Source organism: Anomaloglossus baeobatrachus, chromosome 3, assembly GCF_048569485.1.
Source record: "Anomaloglossus baeobatrachus isolate aAnoBae1 chromosome 3, aAnoBae1.hap1, whole genome shotgun sequence".
NCBI lineage: Eukaryota > Metazoa > Chordata > Amphibia > Anura > Aromobatidae > Anomaloglossus > Anomaloglossus baeobatrachus.
The window spans coordinates 169,923,399-169,950,454 of record NC_134355.1 but is presented as its reverse complement, the minus strand read 5'-3'; the positions used below and the strand labels follow the sequence as shown (position 1 = coordinate 169,950,454).

At 39.0% G+C, this 27,056-nt stretch overlaps 1 protein-coding gene across 4 annotated transcripts in view; it reads left to right on the top strand.

The window, feature by feature from the left end:
• The window catches only part of ADGRG6 (adhesion G protein-coupled receptor G6), a 202,103-nt gene that overhangs the window by 130,362 nt on the left and 44,685 nt on the right, over window positions 1-27,056 (top strand). For 3 of the 4 annotated variants that reach the window (XM_075339575.1, XM_075339574.1, XM_075339577.1), the window contains 4 exons: window positions 1,687-1,761; window positions 16,564-16,649; window positions 18,437-18,489; window positions 20,363-20,425. In XM_075339575.1, coding sequence (XP_075195690.1) covers window positions 1,687-1,761; window positions 16,564-16,649; window positions 18,437-18,489; window positions 20,363-20,425 — 277 coding nt within the window. The remainder of the gene's footprint in view (window positions 1-1,686; window positions 1,762-16,563; window positions 16,650-18,436; window positions 18,490-20,362; window positions 20,426-27,056) is intronic. The other variant, XM_075339576.1, reaches the window with a different exon arrangement.

Genomic DNA, 27,056 nt, shown 5'->3' with positions numbered 1-27,056 from the left:
CTTTTTGTATGACCAAACAACTCAATCTTTTTTTCATCAGTCCACAGGACCTTCTTCCAAAATGTAACTGGCTTGTCCAAATGTGCTTTTGCATACCTCAGGCGACTCTGTTTGTGGCATGCTTGCAGAAACGGCTTCTTTCGCATCACTTTCCCATACAGCTTCTCCTTGTGCAACGTGCGCTGTATTGTTGACCGATGCACATTGACACCATCTGCAGCACGATGATGCTGCAGGTCTTTGGAGGTGGTCTGTGGATTGTCCTTGACTGCTCTCACCATTCTTCTTCTCTGCCTTTCTGATATTTTTCTTGGCCTGCCACTTCTGGGCTTAACAAGAACTGTACCTGTGGTCTTCCATTTCCTTACTATGTTCCTCACAGTGGAAACTTTAAATCTCTGAGACAATTTTTTGTATCCTTCCCCTGAACAACTATGTTGAATAATCTTTGTTTTCAGATCATTTGAGAGTTGTTGTGAAGAGCCCATGATGCCACTCTTCATAGGAGATTCAAATAGGAGAACAACTTGCAAGTGGTCACCTTAAATATCTTTTCTCATGATTGGATACACCTGCCTATGAAGTTCAAAGCTCAATGAGGTTACAAAACCAATTTAGTGCTTTAGTAAGTCTGTAAAAAGTAGTTAGGAGTGTTCAAATCAAGAAATTGATAAGGGTGCCCATACTTGCAACGGTCACATTTTGTTTAAATGCGGATTGCACATATTCTGTTTAGTACAAGAAACCTCATTTCAATATAGAAATATTACTCAGTCCATCAGTTATTAGATATATGAAACTGAAATAGCTGTTGCAAAAACCCAAATTGTTATAAAGAAAAAAGGTTAACATTAATAGGGGTGCCCAAACTTTTTCATATGACTGTAATACTTTGCCATGAGGTGCCATGTTGAACTTCCATTGACCAATATGAGAAAGTGTGAGTGATAACACCAAGTTTAACACACCTGCTCCCCATTCATACTTAAGACCCTGTAATACTAAAGAATCACATCACACCAGGGAGGAAAAATGGATAACTGGGCACAATTTGGTCATTTTCCCTTAGGGGTGTATTCACTTTTGTTTTCAGTGGTTTAGACATTAATGTTTGTGTGTTGAGCTATTATACACTGTTATACAAGCTGTACAGTGACTACTTTACAATGTATGAAAGTGCCATGTCTTCACTGTTGTCCCATGAAAAGATATAATATTTACACAAATGTGAGGGTGTACTCACTTTTGTGATATACTGTAATGAATGAAAGCAATTCATTACTTAATGGTGAGCCACAATATGCAATGCCTACTAGGATAAGGGTGCGTTCACAAACAGAATTTCTGAAACTGAAAAACCACTTTCATGTGTCTGAAGTGAGAGATTCTGCAGCATGTGCATGGATTTTTGGGAGCTCCATTCAGATGTCTTGAACAGTGGCATAAGTGGTGGAACTAAGCTACCAGGAGTGAACACTACCTAATGACCATTGCTTTGCTATATACAGTGGTTAACATCCTTCTGCATATGTACAATATGCAGTCTATTGAATTGCATCTATTGCTTTATTGCACAAGAAGCTTACCTGCCTAGATTACTGAATTTATTGTCACATTTAATGCTTTACCTAATTAATGGTTCACAGTGTTATGACTTGAGCTCACATTTTATTGTATTTTTCTCAGCTACCGTAACTGCCTCACCACCCGCTATGATAACTACTAACATGACTAATACCACCGTCAATAACACAGAGCCTGGTAAGAAAACCACATTATAATATCTGTAAATGTATTTTATGGTCTATATTTGAATAGATATTAAAAAATACAAAAATTCTGTTTGGAGCAACTTGAAAGCCGGTTGAGTGCAGTTAGCAAGAAATATGAATTGCTGTAATGTGCACCAGTATTCTCCTAATTCCATAGGTCAAATTTATTGGTCTTCCTAATAATATGATTATATAAGAATCTCTGGATGTATTATTTTTATATATAGTGAAGGGGCTCTAAATCAGAGATATATGATGTATATATATCCAGTTTACAGCATATTTGGGTTACACAATGTAAATAGAGGGGCTTCTATATAGAGGATCAAGTGTCCAACTTATCAATGCTGACATACTCTGTTGAGATAAATTTCGATATGAATTATGAACATATTTTTAAGTTAAACTTGTTTTTTATGTTATACTTGTATATATTCATACTGAATTATATATCTATTATGAGAATAGAATAAAATACTTTGCACATGGAATATGGATATTATCCGTATATAATATAGACTTTGTGTGCTTGTCTTTGGAAGGTTTCATGCATTGCAAATATTGTGTTTCATGTTTGTTTCCAGCAATACAACATTTGTATCAAATGCAAAGCTACAATTAATCCCCTTATTTTCCTACAAGTAAGTTACAAACAAAACACATTTGCAGTGACAAATTTATATTCAAAAGAATTCTCCACTTGGAACAATGCCATTTTATTAGAAGGGTCCCCTACCAATAAGCTGTTTATAGGTTGTCCTGCTGCTGGATCCTACAGTGAAATAAAGAGCATCCAGAGTGTAATAAATTCACCTAGCTAATGAGAGTACCTCACAAGGTTAAAGTGAATGTAGCAGGGAAGTATTGATCTCACCAAGTCCAGCCGTGTCCATCCAATCAGTATATCTTCCACTCCAGTCAGAAAGAAATGGGTCAGGAGAAGGGTCTAGCATCCTATTAATGTGCTAGCCCTAAACCAAATAGCTCCCGCCCTAACAAGGGCAGTCCACAGCTAGCCCTAAACTGTGAAGACCCCCATTCAGTCCTGGTGCCTCCCAACGCGTTTCACCACTTTTGGCTCATCAGGGGAGATGCATGCACCGTTCAATCCTAAGAACAGGACTTAAAACTGTCCTAACTGATCCCAGCTAGGTATACAAAACGACTGACCCTTGAGGGAGGGATTGTTCGGTGTTCACAGCAACGTCGCTGAACAGGTATGTGCGTGTGACGCTGCCGTAGCGATAATGTTCGCTATGGCAACGATCACCACATATCGTTACAATGACGGGGGCGGGTGCTATCACTCGTGACATCGCTAGCAATTGCTAGCAATGTCGCAGCGTGTAAAGTACCCCTAAGTCTTCAAGATCTTTTACTAAAGTTGTCTATATGTCTGGAAAGCAGTAATGTGAGGTTGATGTTTGTTAACCTAAAGTTAAGCCTACACCTATATATTCATGGAACAATTTTTTCTATTGCTACATGTAACTTGATACAGACTGAGATGGAAATCCAGATATGAGACATTCTTTCATTAAAGGGATTTTCCATTACTAATTTTCATTTATCCTAACTCTTCCTAACTAACACTTTCCTTTATACTTCTGCTACCTGCCCTGCTCCTGTAAGCTGATATCTCTGCAATGTGCATATTCATCTATGTTGATGTTTTTGCTTTGATCCTTATGATCTGGAGACCAGAATTGGACTAACTGAGCAGGGCACATCACAGGGGGTGTGACTGCCTTTCTGTGAACGAAAGCAGTCTGGGCAGGCATGCCCAGATCACAGTTCACTATCCTCTCAGCCTGCTTGACAGTGTGGTACTTTGATGTGCCTGCTTGACAGTGTGGTACTTTGATGTGAAAAGCACTGCAATATGTAGATCATGCAATGTGATATACTATTTAATGATCTGCACATCAAAACGCTTGGCTTGTCACATGAAAACACCGAACTGTAAAGCAGGCTGAGAGGAGAATGAAGTGTGATCTGAGCATGTATGCCCAGTCACTCACGGAGAGGCATCCCGATCCCCACCAGTGACCTGCCCTGCTCAGTTGGTTCAGTTGGTTCAATTCTGGTCTCCAGACCATAAGGATCCCAGGTAAAACATGAACATAGGAATATACACACCGCAGACAGATCAGCAGACAGGAGCAGGGTAGGTAACAGAAGTATATTAGGAAAGTGTTAGGAATAGTTAGGACAAATGAAAGTGGGTCACATTAACAGTGAAAATCCTCATTAATGCTACAGTATATAAAGGAATTGCTGCATATACAAAATGTCTATGATATTACTGTAGGTCCGATTTAGGAGCCCCTAAGCTCAAAGGAAAATTGTATTTGTTGAATGTCTGAAGTAAGCTACTGTAAATGATTAATGTAATGTTATAATCACGTATATTTCAAGTAAAATTATGTGTACCAAGTTGACACAAATGTATTTTTGTTGCAAGTAACTGCTGTTTTTCAATCCATTTATTGTATGGCATAATATATACAGATCTGCAGGAACTCAAAGTTCCTGCTACATTTCCCATCAGAATGAAGAGAAACCTAGTTACACATCCTTGGGAAGGATGGCAGCAGCAAATGCAAGACTCAAAAATAAAAGGCGTACGAAGCATAGGGATTATTTCTACCCCTATTGTGTGGCCAGTGAAACAGAGACCAGCATCTTCAGAAAAAGGAACAAGCAAAATACCAATCAACTTCTGGTTAATGACAACACCATCAATTTGGACATCATCTACATCTCATAGGTTAACAACAATGGTCAGTACAGAGGGTGAAGCAAGTGAAGAAAACAAATCCACAGTATTATCTAGTAATAGTCTAGCTATTATACAGAATGTTTCAAGCAACTCATCTCTATTGTTTGGAGAAAATGAAGTCTCAAAAATGGAGACGGCAGGATCTGGTGAAGAAGAAGGGCATAATGTTTCTGTGATGGAACAAGATAATATGGCTTTTAGTAGAACACAGCTTAGCAATACTAAAAATAAGAATCAAACATGGTGGCCACAATGGCTTATACACAACTTTGACAATTTTACTCCACCGTTGAATGCTAAAAGTGTAGTAAAATATAGTAATGAGTACAGCAAAAAGACATCAGACTATTTATTTCATGATCACGCAAGTGGAAATCATGACAATAATACTGAACTTATTTACATGTCATCTGAAAAAAGTAACAACACAACAAGTAAACCACCATTTTTAATAAATGACTCCTTTATTTCCACCGCGCTAGTGACAACAACAGACAAATCCAATTCAGAAAAATCGAAAAATAAAGGACTTGAGAGGTTTGTTGGTCTTCAAACTCCAAGTAGTAATTGGACAAATAATGTGAAAAACACAAAAGAAACAATATATGTTCAGGAGGATAATGTTAGTATACCTACAGAATCTATAACTGATGCACAAAGCACTCAGACAAATAATTTAGCTCCTTCTTTATTAAGGAATCAAGTAATGGACTCCGTATATGCACAAAACATTTTATTTACAGACAGTGTGTCTTGTGATACTTCCTCTAGTTGTATCTTAGAAGACAACATATTACCTACCCAGTCAAAACTGTCTCTTGGAAGTTTATTGGCTCACAGAGCAAATATGAACCATGCTAGTAACAATGAAATAAAGGATCCTTTATATCCAACACTGGTAGAAGAGCTGGTACCAACAAGAACAAGTGATCCTGAAGGATTACATAGTACAGTCTTAAATACAGATAGTGTGCCCATAGATAGGCAAACTATGAATTTCCCTGAAACAAAAAAGACTGGTATTCTGAATTCAAGGGGGGATGAGCAATACCATTTAATGACCTCAAGTTATGATGTGTCAGACAATCAGTGGAAGAACTTTATACTAATCAATGAAAAACCCAGTGAGAACTTAAAATTGTACATGGCTGGTCCAACCACTGAACTTCAATTTGATACTTCATCTACTGAAGTAGTAAACCCACATCCAACTGTTGAGATCAATGAGTTTCAAAACAATTTTGAGGCAGTAGAATTTTCTGGTCAGGATGATTTTTTGGAAGCTGAAAAGTTGTATTTAGTATCTAGGAGTCATATGGTTGAAGGACTTTCACATATGAACCCATCATTTAACCTGGCCCCAACGAACACATTATCAAATTATTTGCAATCAACATTTGATAGCCTGGCAGTCGGTAATGATAGATTGAAATCCAATTCAACAACAAGTAACTATATAGAAAACATGACCCAGTTAGAGATTGGAAGACCTGTAGGTGAAATTGACATACACAGTTCTGTAGGTGAACACTTCTTACAACAGTCTTTTGGTAGTCAAAAGTCTTCTGAGGAGCCCAACAAAATGAAACTTGTGCCATGCACTATCCAGGTTTTGGCTAATCCTGAGCAACAACATCAACAAGAAAATGCTCATCCAGAATTCATCAAACCTCAGGGTACACTGCATCCTATAGATATCACATTCCAAGCTAGTGAAATCAGTATCTTGACAGCAAATAGTGGCACTAATGATGACTCCTTAAAGCAAAGTAATTTTCTCAGTAAGGAAGAGTCATCAGAAATAAGATATAACACCTATATGGCAACACCTCCATTGGCAAATAACCTATCACCCACGTCTGAAAGCCATTTGAATGGTCAACAAATATTAACAACAACCAGGCTGCCATCTTCAAACGCAGACACCCAGAGTGATGGAAATGCTGCCCAGACTTCTCATCTGACTACAAGTTCAATCATAAATAATGTGTGGAGTCAATGGATAATTACAACTGTGCCTGGTAATCCAGGAAAGTCAATCAGCGTTATGGGAAAAACACAAACAGACATGTTAACAAGCTTGGATGACAACTATCATTCTGAAAGTTTTACCACGTTAGGATTTTCAGACTCAAAACTAACAGATCTTATAAAGGAGGAGTCTCTTGTTCCCGGAACTGGATTTTCACATCAGCCTATGCATCAAGATTACTTTAATAACTCCAGTCAAAAGCTTGTTAGTAATGGATCATTTGAAGCAATTACAACGGCTCCTCCAGACCTGCTGTGTTCGTGCAGTCATCTGTCTGATGTTACCTGTTTCTGTGGACTGGAGGTTAACAGCAGTATGTAGATGTATCTTCCTAGACTAGACACCCCTCTTAATGATAGTCATTATGTTTTTCAATAGATGATTGCTTGAAGAAAACTTTAGAAGTACTAAATGTGCTTGCAGTAGAAAAATAGCATTAATATACAATATTCTGCTGAAAATAAGTAATCAAATTACTGAAATTGTTTTTTAAAGGGGCATTTATCAGTGACTAAATCTTGGTAATAAAGCTAAATATTTAAAATTTAAATATAAGTATTAACTAGTCAGTAGTAGTTATGTGTTTATGTGATCATGTGATAAATTCCCCACAAAGTAATATATTTTTAACTCTTAAATTCATTTATATACTTTAAGGAGATTGCAAAGTCTGGGCACCATGTCAATTTTTTTTGAGTTGAGTGTTATGTTATGTCATTTTATGCCACATTACAGTATATACATAAAATAGTTTGTTTTAAGTAAATGGAAGACCTTAGATTAAAGATGTTTTCCACTACTAATGTGACTTCCTTTCAATTGTCCTAACTTTTCCTAACTAACACTTTCCCAAAATACGTCTGCTACCTACCCTGCTGACTCATACTGAACTCATAGAGAGGCTTCCTCACCCCTATCAGGATGTGCCCTGCTCAGTTTGTCTGATTCCAGTCTCTAAAGTGAAAGAATCCAAGCTAGAACATCAATAAAGGTATATATGCTTCGCAGTGAGATCAGCTTACAGCAACAGGATAGGTAGCAGAAGTTTAAAGGAAAGTGTTGGTTAGAAATAGTTAGGACAATTGAAAGGAGGTCACATTAGTAGTGGAAAACCTGTTTAAGATTAATGCCCGCTTTACACACTACAATATATCTTACGATGTGTCGGCGGGGTCACGTCGTAAGTGACGCACATCTGGCATCGTAAGGTACATTGTAGTGTGTAACAGCTGCGTGCAATTGCGAATGAACGGTAAAACGTTCATCGCACACACGTCGTTCATTCCTCATAAATTGAACGTCAGGTTGTTCATCGTACCCGGGGTAGCACACATCGCAGTGTGTGACACCCCGGGAACGATGAACAGATCTTACCTGCATCCTGCTGCTCCAGGCCAGCACTGCAGAAGGAAGTAGGTGGGCGGGATGTTTACGTCCTCTCATCTCCGCCCTTCCGCTTCTATTGGCCGGCTACTGCGTGACGTCGATGTGACGCCAAACGTCCCTCCCACTCCAGGAAGTGGACGTTTGCCACCCACATCGAGGTCGTATGGACGGGTAAGTACGTGTGACAGGGGTTAATCGTTTGTGCGGTACATTCAACAAAATTTAACGTGCCGCACATACCATGGGGGCGGATACGATCGCATACGATATCGTATGCGAAATCATAACATGTAAAACAGGCTTAACATACCTGATCTGCTGTACATGATTTCTGTTTCTCTATACACATTAGTTGCTGCAGTTCCTAATTTTTAGTCTTTAACGTTTTTCAATTAAAATCCTATAACAAATTGAACTACTTGTTAATCATTTGATATAAATTTGATAGTTACAGCAATTTTTGGATCAGGCTAACAATGAGGTATGCCTAAGAGCTGTTATGTATGGGAGCATCATCTTTAGAATTATGCTAACCTTTAGAGATATGCAGATGAGCATTGTCAGATATATTTTATTCTATACTATGTTTATGTTTAATGAAAGAGAGTTCTCATAGAACGCATCATTAAATCTATATGACTAACAGCGTTTTACATGGCCCGCCTTAGATGAACGCCAATCAGCGGTCTACTGATCAGCAGCTATTTAGTAGCCAGTTTACACAGGCAGACCTTCAGATGCAAACTAAATGATCTGCTCTGTGCATATGAGCTGCCGTTGTGCTCAGCAGCACAAGTCCTGTTTACACAGCACTATGTGCTGCCGAGAGAGGATGATCTTTTGTGCAGCACTAAAATAACATTTCTCCTGACAAATGAGCGTTTTGGTTGTTCGTTTGGTGATCAGCAGCCTGTTCAGACTGCAAAGTTATCATGAATTAGCGATTATCGGAATACATGATGTCAATAGCCTTACAGTCTGAATGGATGCTCAGATTCATGGTACATCAATATACAATAAATCCAACATGTATACAGTTAACCTAGTGTATATGTAGATGATTTATTGAGCAGATAGATTGTATCACACTACTGTCAGTTCATAGAAATTTTACTTAATGAACAGCCTATCAAATGAATATATAACAAATATTAAAATGATATCATTGCATATACAGTAAAACTCAGAATTGTTGCGAATATTTTGGGATAGACAGAATTATTTCTTTAACTATTAATTGTCAAATATTATTTTTATTTGGTGTTATTGTCCTCAAAATAGCTTTCAAAACACACACTAATCCATAGAAAAAAACAAGTGCTTTGACTTTAAATTAGGTATAATTGTTGCTTTTACTTTTTTTAAGAAATGTGTCTATTTAGGTTTTGTTTTTATTAATTTTATCATTATTGGCTCACTGTTATGTGAACTGTTATTCACTTGCAGGCAATAGTTCCACTGGATCTTCTGCTTATAAATTATTTGCTGCAAGAATTACTAATAAGATACAAATATAATATGCAATTATAGGGACTCTTTGGCCAGGTTTTTCCCTTATAAGCTGCAGCCACCACCAGTGAGCCCTTATATACAGCATTCCAGAATACTGTATAAAAGAGCCCAGGACGCTATGTAGAACATAAAAAATACATTTACAATACTCACCTAGGGGTGGTCTAGTCTGATGGGTGTCACTGGTTTCGGTCCGACGCCTCCTCGACCTAGTGCCATCGCCATCCTCCTGTCCAGCCCCATGTGCATGACATGTCCTGCGTCATTCACACAGAGGCCTCAATTGTGCTCCTGCCCTTGTGCACTTTGCTCTGCCTGGCTAAGAGAAGAGTAAAGTACTGTAATGTGCAGGTGCGAAAAAAGGTTAAAGACCACTCATGCATGCGCACTACAATACATTGATCTGCGCTCAGCCAATCAAAGTGTGCATGCACAGGAGCGCAATGGAGGCCTCTGTGTGAATGACGCAGGATGTTGCATGCACACAGGACTGGACAGGAGGACAGTAACTGCACAAGACGAAGGAGGCGCTGGACGGAGACCAGCGAGATTTATCAGACCAGACTGCCCCCTAGGTGTGTGTTTTATAAAGATGTTTTTTACACTATACAGACCGGCTTGGGCTCTTATATACAGTATTCTAGAATGCTTTATATAAAGACTCACTGGTGGTGGCCGCAGCTTATAAGGGAAAAACCTGGTGACAGGTTCCCTTTAATAAAATATGTTATTGTGCTGAAAATGAAAGATTCATTTACATTATACCCTCACTGAATATCAGTTCACATAATTATTTCTGTCCAAATTTTGAAATAAGAAGTATTTTACTGTGGATGCAATGATATGCTTTAATTATTCACTTTTATATCAAATGTAATTATTTGGGTTTTTTTTCAATATTAACTGAAATCTATATGAATGGAGGGTTGTGATGATGAAATTATTTTTTTTTATTAAAAATCCTATATCTTGTGCCAGGATCTGGTGTATACCGTAACACTCTCTGAATTCTTACTAATGACTCTGCTTTTCATGCGACCTCAATTGCATCACCTATCTTGTGGCAGAAACGTAAAGTAAGCATAAAGAAGTAATGTAACACAAATAAACACACCTTCAGAACTTGATTTATAGCCTTTAGTAAATATTTCTACCATTTACCAATGTACCAACGAAATGCAGCCAGCGATATAAAGAAAGATGTGAGATTTCTATTTACAAGTGCCTTCCACGTATTTATGTTATAAAACAGTGGTTAGGTGTGCTCTTACAGCCCAAAGCTGAGCACATAGTAAAAGAAAGGATTGATGCATTCACATACACTACTGGAGTCAATTTTATAGATGTCTCCTCTTTACATCTGACTGTGCGTGAGTAAATGTCATTTAAATCTTTGAGTTAATATTCTGACTTAAGGACTTAATTCATCATAATTACTGTTAAATCACGAACATTTCTGCACGAGAAAAAGAAATCCTTCCACGTAGTAAAAAAGCAGAAGAGAAAAGATGTGTACAGAACGTCAGGGTTTAAGATAATGAGTTTCTGCTGAATAATAGTCATTATCTTGTGACTCTAAAGCTGTTGTGAAACTATTAACTCCCAGCATAGCCTGACAGCTGCAGTCCACTTTAGAAAAAAAAGCTAAATTAATAGTGATGAGATGTTCTTTTGATATAAATTCATTGCCCTGGCTGAATTTTCCCCAAAAATCCAATTTACAAAAATTCAGTGTTCTTTAGATCCCATAGATAATATTGACAACAAAGTAATACCTCAGTACTCATCTGTCATGTCTCTGCTAGCCATCCGGTTTTCTCATTTCTGTCCTTGCAAGCTGCATCCATATCCTTTTCGCCATAAGCCAGGACTTCCAGTTTGGTCACTGTGCATTGCAAGATTGCGGCATACGTTGTGACATCACAACATTGCCATCTTACAAAGCACAGATAGCCCAAGGCCTGAACGCATCCAGAAGTCTGGCCGATAGTGAAGATGCGACCCATGATGATAAAGCAGAGTACTTAACGGTTGGAAGTGAGCAATAGCGCATTCAGAGAGATGACTGATGAGGTATTATTTTAAATTTTTAAATATTTGTCAACCCTAAATGGTTTACCAAAATGGTCAGCGGTATAGATGGGCGAACAGTAAAGTTCGGTGTTCTTACTGGACTACAAAATATAATATCAGTGTTCTAGTTCAGAGTTTGGGTGCTTTATGTATGGAAACCACTTGAGCAAGCATCCCTATGCTAATGTATGCTCGCTGCTCGGTCCAGTGCAAGCTGCTTTCAGTGTTTGATTGGCTCACACTGGAGGTAAAAGCAGCATTATCAGATGTAGAATGTTACCCCCAAAAAAAAGAAAAAAATCCACCTTCCTTCCCTCAAAAGTGTTCTGTTTATGGCTGGCTGTATGTTGGCAGAGACCCAAACTGCCCAATCAGTGAGTTTCAATGAGATTCAGGTCAAGTCCAGGTCCCAAACAGAACTTTATCTAAATAGAGAAAGAAGAAATGGCACTTCCTTGTAGGGATATCAAGAGAAATAGGGGTGCTCTTCAGGTTCCAAAGTTGTACAATGTAATAAAACAAGGCACTCCCGAACTTGAAAGTGATGCAAGTTTATTTAATGTTCATGAAAAAACAGTTTCGGTCCACTACGGACCTTCCTCAGTTGCACATTAGTGGAGTGGACTGGAGGCATAGGATGGCGTGAGGCGTGGTATCCACCGCTGCATGGGGGCTGCCATGTCTATATCTAAAGTCCGGCTGAACCCAAACTTCAACGGAGCAGCTCTTCTCTAGTCAATAATAGAGATGAGCAAACCCATGGGTCGGTGTTTGGTGTTTGTACCAAACACAGACTTTACACAAAAAACAGTTTTTAAATTCAGAGTTCGGGTGCTTTACGTATGAACACCACTCAGACGAGCATCGCTGTGCTGGGGTACTCTCGGAGTTCAGCTCAGTGTGAGCCGCTTGCAGTGTTTGAACAACTCGCACCTACAAAAATGGAAAAACCCCACCCACTCGCCCCTGGAAGAGATCTCTTTATGTCTGGCTGCATGTGGGCAGAGACATGAACTGTCCAATCAGTGACTTCCATTGGGGTTCAGGTCAACTTCAGGTCCGAAACTGATATTTTAAAATTCGTCTGAACCTACCGAACTTCCATAGGTGTCCTCTTCTCTGGTCACCAGGCATTTTGATTTTGTGAATCAAATGAAAAAGAATTTGGATTGGTGTGGAACCTCAAATTTCCGGAAATTTGACTTGGACTAATTTCTCTGCAAATCAATCTTTTCATCTCTACTAGAAATGAGCAAATCGGTTAGCGGGACTCCAGTCCAGCGTTCATGACAGTGATAGCTCTGTTTCTGGAATATAGATCAAATGTTACAACTTTCTTTGTACAATGTTAGCCATTTATTTAAGTTGTATTTCTTTTTGTTTCATGAGTTCCACTTCAATAAAACTGACTGGTAACATTTGTGCTAAATTTGAACGACTGCTTTGATCCTTCTTCCCATCTGGCAGTCGAATTTCTTTACTGTCATCCAATGTCACATTTACTTTTAGTGTCATACTTATTGCAAACTGTTACTGACATGTCACAGATTCACAAGTAACATAAAAGAGAAAAAACATTTGCCAGCCCAGGTCCTTGATATATCAATTAAAATTAAAAAGGAGAAAAGAGAAGAAATAAAAGATGTTTATATAATTATTTGTATATACCATCTTACTAAGGGACATGAAATCAGTAATAATTTTATTCTTGTTAGATTGTAACATGTTGGCACATTCTTTGCAGTCTCCTCTAAGGAGGACCTGTCACTTGCTTAAAAAATGTGAGTTAAATACCTTGCAAGAATCCCTCAGCTTGCCTGATTATGCCATTTTCTTCCATTTTGTGCTTTGTGATTCCATTGCAAAGATATTCACATATGATGCTTTAAGAGCTCAATATGTGAAATTTCTGCTTTCAGTTCAACTGGGCGTTTCTTCAGAGTCTTCTCTAGAGGTGTGCACTTTCCTCCCTCCCTCCCAGTCATTACAAAATCATAGCACTAGCAGTCTCAAACACTGCTGAGCTATGATTGGCAGAGTCTAGGAAGGCTGAAAGCCCAGAGAAGACGCTACAGAAATGCCCAGTTACACTGCAGGCAGAAATTTCATATACCTTTGCTCCAGAAGAAACAAGTGTGAATATTTTTGCAATGGAGCAACACAGCCCAACACGGAAAAGAGCATCAGAATCAGGGAAGGTCAGGGATTTTTACAAGATATTTAACACAATTTTTTTGAGCAAGTGAGGGATTCTCTTTAAATCTAGCTTTATTACAATGTACTAATACCTAATGATTTGATTAATGCAATCTAGTGTAAAAAAAAAATAGGAGCACAGAATATAATATTCAGATGCAGGGCATTTTAATGCAATAAAAGGAAATATAAGTACTTGGTTCTGATCCATCATGGCTGTCCTTCCACTTTTCTGGTGTAATTTCCTCCTGTATTGCCTTTAGAATTTGTGCCTTATTTGCTATATATTTTGCGCTACTTTTAAAGTTGTCTTTCTTCTTTGTCTCTTTTTATTTTTCCTGGACAACTTTGCTTATTAAATGTTTTAGAAAGGTTCATGAAATGCATCTTTCACCAAAACTGTCATTTTTTTTGTCGGATCTCACTCCAGAGTTGCCCCTTTCTCCACTACCCCTCCCCGGTAATAAAGTTTCTGCAGGAGTCTTCAATTTAGTTCATATTTAAAGAAATGTGCAACTTTATAAAGGTTTTTCATCTTTTAGTGCCAAGTCACAAAAACTTTTCGGATTTGCTCCATTTGCATGAACGTTAGGCACCTTTTTGAAACATTTGGTGCAAATACTTAAGAGATAAACCAGAAGACAATTAAAAGAAAATTGACTTCAAGGAATCTCAAATAATAAATCGGAACCTTGGTCTTTGGCCTTTGGCCTTACTCCAAGCATAATATGGCTGTTAAACAATTGTGAAATTGATGTAGGTCACAAGTCAATGTAATATAGGCTTTTTTGCAGTATCTTCTGTGCAAGTATAGCAGTTAACATACTACTATCATATACACAATTAGGTCATAATAATCTTTAGGAAACTGGATCAACATGATTTGGGTCCTGAAAAACACAATATTCCTATTAAATAAGCATACCATAATGAGTGTTTGGTTTCTCACCAAATTGTCTCTATATATTAGAGAATGGTGATATGAAAACATGACAAAATGGTCACCCTTCAAGAGGTTGTCAGGTTTAAAGTGATAAGTATGCAGTCACTCTATGAGACTGCGACTCATGAAATGAATCCTCCCGGGGCACACACTGTGCCCTGTGAGGATTCACCAGTTTCTGAACCAGGAACGACTGTCACGTGACCACAATTGTTCTTTATCCATTTTCCCCAGCAGAACCCGACTAATGGGCATGGCCTCTCTTAACACAAATATATTGAACAAGGCTGCACCCACTGGATATCCACGCCTACTAGTCAGATGCACTTACTCCATACATTTGTATAGAGAGGCCATGTCCACTAGTCTGATTCTACACCTTCCCTGCTCAGAAAACGGTGAATCCTCTTAGTGCACAGTGTGTGCGCTGGGGAATTCATAAGTCTGCAGTCACATAGAGTGACTGCAGACTTATCATGTTGGACAACACAAACCCTTTCACTGTCTACATTCTTGAAAAGAATGAAGGACATGACATTTCATCCTTTTTATGAATCCTTACCTGTTATTTGCTAATAATGTAGTTCCTCTGGGATGAGGTGCACTGTACAGATTTTACAAACTAGCAAGTAGCAAAGTGATGGAACAAACCAAGATGGTCCCCTGCATCTAAACTACCCCATGGTCATACAGTCAGTGATAAGGAGAATTAAAATAATTTATACAAACCCTATGTACTAACATTTGTTAATATTACACAAATGTATTGGATTCCATCCTCATTGTTCTTTCAGTGTCAAAATGAAAATTCCCAATAGGCCATGAAACTATTTAAGTAATGTGCTACTAGTGACACAACCATACTCATACTCATATTCTCCAGAACAGACTGTCCTGGCTGTCTTAACACTAGAAGTCAGTGAGAGGGGTCATTTAACATTTCTACCTTTGGAACCCAGAGACGGGTCGAATGACCTGAAGGATTTTAGCTAACATCCTATAATCACCGTCTTTTGTTCTGTAATTAAGGCCATTACTGTCGCACCACAGGAGGTTGTTGTTTTCCATTGACTTTAGCCATTTAGTTTCTAGTTAGTTAGATCAGTTTGGACTAAGGGTCCTTTCACCCTCTTTCGGGACTTCAGGGGGAGCTCGAAATTTCTGGGACTTCTAGTGTTAAAGGGTGGAAGTTATATATTTAGATATAATATTAATACAATAAAGGTTATTTGTTGAGTATCCTCCATTTACACTGATGAATTAAATATATTTGAGACCAAGAAATACTATTTTATTTGACGTGTGTTAATTTTTCAACAGAACATTAAGACCTAGTAAATCAGTCCTATAACAGCAAGGTGTCTTGGTGATGTTGCCTATTTAACCCATTTTGTACCTATAGAAAAGTGCTATATAGTTTCCATTTTTTTCTTACTAACGTTGATATATTAGAAGTCCTAACTCTGCAAAGGAAATAGCAGTAGATTAACCAATCGTAATTTTATGATCAGCTATTTACTAATATCAGTAGGGATGAACAAGCACTGCCATGCTCGGATGCTCGGTATCCGTAATGAGTATTTATTGCTCGAATGGGTGCAACATGAGTACCCAAGTATGATGGAAGTCATTGTGGAACTTGAGAGTCTTTCTGGAATATTTCCAAGAATAATACTTGAGTCCCCCCATTGACCTCCATTATAGTCGGGTTGTCGAGCCGTGCCAGTTCAAACATCAACTGCTCGTTACGAGTACCGAACACCCGAGCATGATAGTGTTTACTCATCACTAAATATTAGAACAGCACAACAGCTACATAATATATATATATATAAGGTCTTAACTTGACTACTATGTTTTTGCACAGGTGGAACATTTTATAGGATTTCTATTACTGTGGTCAGTGATGTTGCTAACGAAGAGTTAAAACTCCAAAGCTTGGTGTCAAGTTGGGTAAGTATATGTGTCCCTTACTAGAATTTATTACCTGGCCTTTCTAATAGAATTTCTAATACTTACAATTTATACTCTGTAATATAAAGAATAAAGGTTGATATAATTTATTTTTTTTCATAAATGAATAATATACATGAAAGTAAGAAGCTTTGTAATATGTTGTTGTTATTATTATTATTATTATTATTATCATCATCAGAGAGATCTGCTTCTTTCCCTTTTTCAACTAATCTTTCATTCTCAAAATTCCCAATTGATGGGTAAAATATGTCTTCATTGAGTATAAAATTTCCCATGACTGAGATGTCAGTTGGCGCTCATATGTCCGTACAGTGCTATGGAATTAATGGCACTATATAGGCGAGTAAAATAAATAAATAAATTAATGAAAAGAAAGTTCTATGGAGAACTGCAACTGTTGCTTCTGGAAAACCTACATTGGAATGTTAGTTTTTGCTTCTAGCTCGCCCCCCTAATCCATAGACTTTTAAAAACTCCAACTGTCATATATCTGAGTGATAGGAAAGTATGTCTTCACTACATACAGATTTTAACTATGAATTGATATTATTCAGGAGGAAAAAGAAGCAAATTTGTCTGTTTGCTTATTTTCATGTCTACTGTTGATTTATGAAATAAAAATGATTATTACTCTTTAAAAGCCTGTCCTTTACTCCCTAATATACATGCAGGGACTTTAAAATATATAGCAGCAATGTTTGGGATTTTGTCCTTCCTGTTTTATTTCCTTGTCTTTTTGCTATGCCTAGCCATGGGCAGTGCTTGTGCAGTTTGATCTCGCAGGTGCCTTCAGTAAAATGGGTCTAATAATGTCATAGAGCCAAGCTCTCAATCTGCACCTGTGCTGTTACCTGTGCCTTTTTCCTGAAGGCTGCCAGGAGATGAATTTGCACAAGTGTCACCCATGGCTAGGATGGCGCCGACGCAAAATTTTCATAAGGATGGAGATAAAGACACAAGATGCAGATTTCTTCACTGAATGTATGTATGAGATCAGTATACCAGCACCATTATGGCCATACCTTTAGGTTAATATGCATCACCATGATGACAGGTTCTCATTAGCAGAAAAACAAACAAATACGTGTAACATTGATGCACTACATGTGATGCTATCTCAAATTCTTATGTTAATTAGACATATATATTTTCTATTAAAGTATATATTTAAATTCCTAATTAATCATACATAGACTTGGTCCCTTTGATCTGAACATTGGGACCAAATTCTCTAACCCCATGTCAATAAGTATTATCAGTGTCAGGCTGGAGTACTTTGGGCCTACTGAAGAAGGTCATTCTTGGGGCCATCATGCTTACCAGGAGGCTCTAGCCTCTAGGAGAGTTTATTTGAATCCTTATTGTGGCCCCTAACCAATACTAAGACCTCTCCTTAGTACCCTGAGGACTCTGAATTGTATGGATAAAGTACCAGAACACTAGCGAAAACTTCTGAAAGCCTATAGTATTAGTGGACATAGTCATCTTTATTAGGAAAACTGCAGAGTATGCTTAAGTCAACAGTGAATATAACAAGATTAGAGAGTTGGGATATTACATCAATGCTAGATAAACCAAGAACGCAAGAATTATAACACAAGAGCTGTTTACATTTTCAAATGATATGATTGAAGCAGAATATATCCAGTGTGTCTGCAGAACAACCCATAACTCGGATTACAGTACTAATGTCAGATCTGGTTATACGTAGAAAGATAATCTGAAAAGTAAATGTGAAGCTTAACCTTTGCATTATCTTTCAGCTGAATCAAACGTTCCAGGGTTGGAACTACACAGTGTTTGTAGTAAATATCAGGTAAGCGTTATGTTCTTCAATGGAAGAATTACCATTAGAAACATAGTGCAGCACTCACTACATAACATTTATTTTGCATGTATAGTATGCTTTTACTACTTTATAATAAGAAGAATTTTTTTTGTAATTATATGACTTTGTTAAACATTGTTAAAGTAGAGATTACTTGTAAAATTAAAAACACTTAAAGGGGATTTCCAAAAAGAGATCTAGTTTCACTCAGCTTCCAAAGGTCCTGCACTGAGTCTCTGCCGCTGCTCCCTGTATCTATTGATGTCATAAGGACAGCACTGTAACCAATCAGTAAACTCCTCAGCAGTGAGCAGCTTACGTCAGCAACTCGCTGAGCTCGCTGGTTGGCTGCAGCATTGTGGACATGATGTCAATGGTGCAGGTAATAACAGACACTGGAGGGGAGACTCGGTGCTGGACCTGAGAAGGATGAGAAAAGCACAGTTTGTTTTACTAAATCTATCTGGGCTAGGGGAAAGATGGTCTTCGAAACTGGAAAACGCCTTTAACAAGTACTCTTAGGTAAATATACCAACAGACCTTTTTATGGTTATGATAAGACTTAAAGGGTTATTCCCATCTCCTAGATGCTAACCCAATATACAGTAGGCATAATAAGATTAATATTGGCAAATACCTATATATAGTATAGTTCTCATGATTAGCTATGACTCTTACCTCATGTGCAGGGCATAGCAGCTTAGGTATTCATGGTTACGACCAGAGCAACTAACTAACTGTCACCATTTGAATGGTCGTAACCATGGATACCTAAGCTGCAATGTCCTGCACATGAGATAAAAGATATGTTTATCCCAGGAGAACAGTACTACATTTCTAATTGAAAGTATTTGCTAATATTAATATTATTACACCGTTTACATATTGGGACAGAATCTTGCAGATGGGAATTCCAATATCACAAAAATCTGCCCTATCCTATCAGAAACAATAATAGGCCAAAAAAGAAATAAGAAACCAAATGCCAGTAAATGAAAATCACTGTATTCATGAAAATATTGGAATGTCAGACTGAATATATCCATTAATATGTGCAAAATGGCATATATCCTAAAATCACTGAAGAATCTAAACGGATGCAATAAAAACAAGTTCTGCTTTTAAACACGTAGAAATATAAACCAGAGGGAGAATCTTCTAATTGGTAACAGCCTTGGAAAAATAGAAGTATACAGTAAAGGGAATCTGGGTAAATATAAGTGTACAGTAAAACAAGATAATAAGGCCAAAAGTGGAGGAATGGCCAGAGGTGGCCCCTGAGAAAGCTATTTAATTTTCTAGAAGCCATTCTGTAACCTTATGTGTCTCTATAGGATTATCCTTATCTGACGTGCCATTCATGTCATTTTAATATTTTTTTTATATTTTTTTATGTGACCAGATATTGCATATTAGTCAGTAGTGCATTATTGGGCAAACTACATATCAAATTTTGTTTTTTTGTAGTCATTTTTTAAGAAGAGGTGGTGAATGGTTGAGATTAGGGATGATTGAATACTTCGATTATTCAGCTTCGCAAATATTTTCTGAATACCTCGCCGCTATTCGACTATTTGATGCGCAATGTAAGTCTATGGGAAGCCCGAATAGTTCTGAATAGTTGTTATTCGGGTTTCCCATAGACTTAAATTGCACATCGAATATTCGCGAATAGTCGAATAGCGGCGAGATATTCGGAAAATATTCGCAAAGCCGGAATATAAATATTTTTTAAACAACTGAGTGAAGATTTTAGGTCGCTTGACTATAACTTAATTTGTTTTAATTTAGTGATTGTTTAAAGATTTCTGCATAATTCAGAAATCCAAAATTCCAGTTGACATTTTCTTTCTTCTTTCAGTATTACACATGAAAATGTTAGTGGACGTCAAACTAGAGATTTGCAGAGAGTCCTCGATAACAGGTAACTCACTCAACTGGGATGTTTCGTGGTGGGTTGTTAAACTGTCATTGTTTTCACAATTAATCAATTAATACATACTATTAGAGCTATTTATGTATATTTATGTATATTTTGCAGAGATACAGTAAAATTAATATTTCCAAAAAAGTATTTGCCTATTTCTGTATGACACCTGAATACTTTAAAATGAAGGAAAATATAAGTAAATATATTTCTAAAGGTACTATTGGCATGAATTTCTCATCATATGACAGTAACAAGCCATCCAATCTGCACAGACACAGAAATCAATCCATAGATGTCTATAAATTAGGCAACAGTCTAAGGGGCACTTTGCACACTGCGACATCGCAGGTGCGATGTCGGTGGGGTCAAATTGAAAATGACGCACTTCCGGCATCGCATGCGACATCGCAGTGTGTAAAGGCTGGATGATACGATTAACGAGCGCAAAAGCGTCGTAATCGTATCATCGGTGCAGCGTCGGCGTAATCCATGATTACGCTGACGCGACGGTCCGATGTTGTTCCTCGCTCCTGCGGCTGCACACATCGCTGTGTGTGAAGTCGCAGGAGCGAGGAACGTCTCCTACCGGCCTCACTGCGGCTTCCGTAGGATATGCGGAAGGAAGGAGGTGGGCAGGATGTTTACATCCTGCTCATCTCCGCCCCTCCGCTCTGATTGGCCGCCTGCCGTGTGACGTCGCAGTGACGCCGCACGACCCGCCCCCTTAACAAGGAGGCGGGTCGCCGGCCACAGGGACGTCGCACGGCAGGTGAGTGTGTGTGTGAAGCTGGCGTAGCGATAACTTTCGCTACGCCAGCTATCACCACATATCGCTGCTGCGACGGGGGCGGGCACTATCGCACTCGGCATCGCAGCATCGGCCTGCGATGTCGTAGTGTGCAAAGCCCGCCTAAGGCCCCTTTCACACGTCAGTGATTCTGGGACGTTTGTGCTTTTTTTTAAACGTACCAGAATCACTGACATACGCAGACCCATTATAATGAATGGGCCTGCTCACACATCAGTGATTTTTCACTGCACGTGTCTCCGTGCGGCGTACCTGCGTGTGCGTGATTGCCGCACGGAGACATGTCCATTTTTTTCTGGCATCACTGATGTCCCACGGACCACGCAGTGGTGTGGTCCGTGAAACACGTGCCAGAAAAAATCGTGCATTTAAAATAATAAACATTTTTACTCACCCGGCTTCAGCCGCGCTCTCTGCAGCCCGTCCTCCCTGCTGCTTCTAAGCCGGCTGATTACTGTCGCGCATATTAATGATGCACAACACAGCCGACCCAGAAGCAGCTGCTGCAGGGGTCAGCGCCGGCCGGATGCTGCACCGCGGGAGCGATCAGCACCATGGAGAGCGGGAGCGGGCGCAGGTGAGTTGATTTCTAAGTGCAATCACGGGCCACGGAGAATGGAGCCCGGATTGCACTTAGACAACCCACGTGTGCCGTGATTCACGGCACACGCAGGGACATGTGCGTGTTTTACACGCCAGTGAAAAACATCTGTGTTTTTCACTGACGTGTGAAACGGGCCTAAATGGTAGCTGGCACTCACATCTTAAAATAAATGCTTTATTTATCTTGAAGTATAAAAGGCACCAAAAACGGTTGAACATCACGGAACAAGCATTAAACAGGCAGGACAGAATTACCTGCTGATCCCATGTATTTCTATAGTTCTCCACAGGTAATCCTTGGCCCTTGAACAACACTTCTGATAATTCTTTTCACTCCTCTAGCTGAAATCTTGTAGGGAGCACCTTGTCACGGCAAGTTTATGTTGAAATAATGTTCTTTCCACTCCTGGATTATGGCCCCATCACTTGAACCTTCAGTAGTTTAGAAATTCTTCTGTAAACAATGCCATCAGTATGTTTTGCAACAATAAGGTTGCAAAGGTCTTGGGACAGCTCACTTGTTTTACCCATCATGAGATGTTTCTTGTGTGCCACCTTGGTAAAGAGACATCTTTTCATAGGCTATCAGTTAAACCAGCTGATATTATTTTTCACTAAGTGGCAAGATTACTTTCTAATTACTGATAGATTTAAGCTGGTGTTATGACTTTCCATGGCATTTTGTACATCTTTTTCTTCATATTTTTTAGTACTTTTTGCCTGTGTCAATTCTCATTATTACACATCACTATATGTATGTACATATATTGGTTTGATTTGTTTGCTTGTGTTGATTTGATGGGTTGTTGCCAACATCTGGTGACAAAGTTATGTGAACAACACATTTAGAAATAATATATTTACTTAAAAATTAAAGTTGTGTTCAATTCTTAATATATACAAAAAACTGGAGCTAGTCACAACCAGAAGTGGAGGCAGGGACAAACACTAGTACCCTTTCAAACTTCTGCAGGGGCTGCAGGTAAGAATTGGCCCTGTATCACAGCCAATCGATAAGAAATAATAGGATATAGAAAGGATAATACTGTGCCCCTTAACACTAGAAGTCCCAGGAATTTCGAGGTCCATAGGCTTCCAATGGTAGAAATGTTAAATGACCCCTCTTCGGGACTTCTAGTGCTAAGGAACACATAAAGTGGAGAACGTGTGCCGATAACCCAAAATGCCTGTAGGGTGAGACACAGTTTGTATATAGTGCCAGATTAAAAGGAAAAAAAAAATTATATAAACCAATTGGAGTTAAGGGTATACTATTTTTAATAATGTTTTTAAAAATGTTTATAAAATGGGGAACTGTAAAAACAATGTAGTTAGCAGTGTGTTACCTTCATAGATTGAAACGTATAGGAAGTCCTTAAAGCTATGACTAGCAGTGACCTGCACTACCAGGTTAAAGGAGTTAAACTTTAGGCCCCGTCACACTAAGCAACATCGCTAGCAACATCGCTGCTAACGAACAACTTTTGTGACGTTGCTAGCGATGTTGCTGTGTGTGACATCCAGCAACAACCTGGCCCCTGCTGTGAGGTCGTTGGTTGTTGCTGAATGTCCTGGGCCATTTTTTAGTTGTTGCTGTCCCGCTGTGAAGCACAGATCGCTGTGTGTGACAGCGAGACAGCAACAACTAAATGTGCAGGCAGCAGGAGCCGGCTTCTGCGGAGGCTGGTAACCAATGTAAACATCGGGTAACCAAGAAGCCCTGTCCTTGGTTACCCGATATTTACCTTTGTTACCAGCCTCCTCCACTCTCACTGTCAGTGCCGGCTCCTGCTCTGTGCACATGTAGCTGCAGCACACATCGGGTAATTAACCCGATGTGTGCTGTAACTAGGAGAGCAAGGAGCCAGCGCTAAGCATTGTGCGCTGCTCCCTGCTCTGTGCACATTTAGCTGCAGCACACATCGGGTTAATTAACCCGATGTGTGCTGTAACTAGGAGAGCAAGGAGCCAGCGCTAAGCATTGTGCGCTGCTCCCTGCTCTGTGCACATTTAGCTGCAGCACACATCAGGTAATTAACCCGATGTGTGCTGTAACTAGGAGAGCAGGGAGCCAGCGCTCAGTGTGCGCTGCTCCCTGCTCTCTGCACGTGTAGCTCCGTGCGGTGGTAACCAAGGTAAATATCGGGTTGGTTACCCGATATTTACCTTAGTTACCAAGCGCAGCATCTTCCACGCGGCGCTGGGGGCTGGTCACTGGTTGCTGGTGAGCTCACCAGCAACTTGTGTAGCGACGCTCCAGCGATCCCTGCCAGGTCAGGTTGCTGGTGGGATCGCTGGAGCGTCGCAGTGTGACATCTCACCAGCAACCTCCTAGCAACTTACCAGCGATCCCTATCGTTGTTGGGATCGCTGGTAAGTTGCTTAGTGTGACTGGACCTTTTGCACAGCTGGGGAAAATAGAAGGTGTTTCAGAGGCTCCGCTATGGGAGCACTTACAATGCCAATGTAAAGTCTTTAATGCTTAACCCCCGGCTGTCTGGAGAGAAGTCTAGAATAGGGGATCCGGGGCAGATCAGGGATCCTGCATCTGATCTGCTCGGTGCGTGCTGCAGGGAATGAGGACACTCCAGTCGGCAGCGTTGCCTCAAACTAGCGTGGGTAATTCCAGGTAACCTCGGCGTGTGACGTCATGGAGATGCTACGGTGGCCTGACAGACTCAAATGTCCTACGCGTTACAAAGGGACAATCCTTCTTCCTCAGGGAATGTCTGTATCCAGGTCCGTAGCTAGTTTAAACACTATTGATGTTGGGTGGAGTCTGCTCCACTGGGCTAGACTGAACGAGATAAAGGGATTGGGTGCTTGTTGACCTTAGATTAAAGGTCACTGCTAGTTATTGCTTTAAGGACTTCCTATACGTTTCAATCTATGAAGGTAACACACTGCTAACTACATTGTTTTAACACTGCCCCCATTTTAAAAACATTTTTAAAAACATTATTGAAAATACTATATCCTTAATTCCAATTGGTTTATATATTTTTTTTTTATCTGGCACTTAGTACAATCTGTTTCTCACCCTAAAGGCATTTTAGGTTATCGACACACGTTTTCCAGTTTAGGAGTTCCTTAGGGGCCGCGGTATTGTCATTTCTATATCCTTGTGTTCAATACTTATTTTACTCACTGTATTTAAAAGCATTCGGAGTTCACTTTTCTTAAGGTAAAAAACCTCTTTAAGATCATTTTTGGAATAATACTAAGGTCCATTTAATTTAGACATTAAATGGTGTCTAAAGGTAAAAGTATTTACCTTCATCTGTGTTTAATTAAAGGTGGGAACACTAAATACATGTTGCTTATGTAATAGAATTTCCAGGTAATTAAAATATCATAACGGGTTGTAGGAAGGTAGTTTTTGTGGGAAAGTGCTATATATTACATTTATAAATGATGTGGGTCTCTGACCACAAACAATCTCTAGCTGTCAAAACAAAGGAACATATACTTGATGGTGCTCACTATAATATACATCTTTGATTGTAGTTACAATGGAGGATTTGTTATACAAATAAGAATCATATGAGAGCACTTAGACCAGCTTGTAATCAGCTCTGGGCAATTGCAACATTTGTTTGGGCTATAATGGTAACAGCTGTATTGTATAATGCGTTGCTGTTAAATATACCATGAAATGTATTCCCATAAATAGAGTAATCATTTATCTTTATAAATTGTGTATACATATAAACCATAGTAATTTTCACTGAGGATAACGTGGCTACATTTATATTTCAATTGTTATACAAAAAAAAATTAATCTTATTTTTGTCAACTCAATTCACCTTTCATTCCCCCCCCAAAAAAAAATTACTTCTGTTTTGAGAATTATACATAGGTTAATATATCAATGATCTATTTTTGATTCTTTTTTTCATCTGACATGCATGCACATTTTTAGTTTGATTTTTGATAATTTTACATTAAAAAAAAGATAACTTATACTGATCCCTATGTATTGTTTTGTCAATATCAGATCAGAGCCAGGAATACTCAAAGAACTAAGACCAACACCCACACATACATGCGTGCACACATACATATACACACATACATGCACACACTCATGCATACACACACATACACATACGTACACGTGCATACACACATACATATACACAAATACAAACATATACATACATACACACACTTACACATACATATACACACACATACAAATGTATACATGTACACACACGTACACATACATAAACACACAGAAACATATATGCGTACATACATGTACACACACGTAGACATACATATACACACATAGAAGAAACATATATACATGTACATACACATGCATACCACACCCATATACACATATATGTTCACATACAAAAAGATTTCCACATGCACACATACATTCACACACACCACTTATACACACACACACACATATATATCTAATATACGAGATAAAGCTGAATGTGTGTATGTATGTCCGGGATTGGCATCTGCACCGTCGCAGCTACAGCTACAAAATTTTGCACACTCACACATCTGGACCACAAGAGCGTCATAGGCTATGTTCTGAGGCGAATTTTAACCCCGCGGGTTCCAATTTACCAATCAATTTTGCCCCTATCTACATAATAGGGAAACAGTGAAACGAAAAGTGTATTCGCACCGTCACATTTACAATCACGAAATTTTGCACAGACACCTCATGTGACCCAGGGAACATCGTAGACTATGTTTTGACAGGAAAATGTAACCCCGCGCTTTTCAGTTACTCTCCAAAAAACATGCCTCCATTAAAGTAAATGGAGCCTGGAACTACAGGTTATTAGTAGGAGCTGTGATTGGTTGCTATAGGAACAAAAGACATTCAAAGTATAAGAAGCTTATATGTGAGGTAATAAGATGTCGGTGGGGAGACAGACAGAGAGACAGACAGAGAGACAGACAGAGAGACAGACAGAGAGACAGACAGAGAGACAGACAGAGAGACAGAGACAGATAGGGAAAGAGACAGAGACAGACAGGGAAAGAGACAGACAGAGACAGACGGGGAAAGAGACAGAGACAGACGGGGAAAGAGACAGAGACAGATGGGGAAAGAGACAGACAGAGACAGACGAGGAAAGAGACAGACAGAGACAGACCTGGAAAGAGACAGACCTGGAAAGAAACAGACCGGGAAAGAGACAGACGGGGAAAGAGACAGAGAAATAGAGACAGACAAGG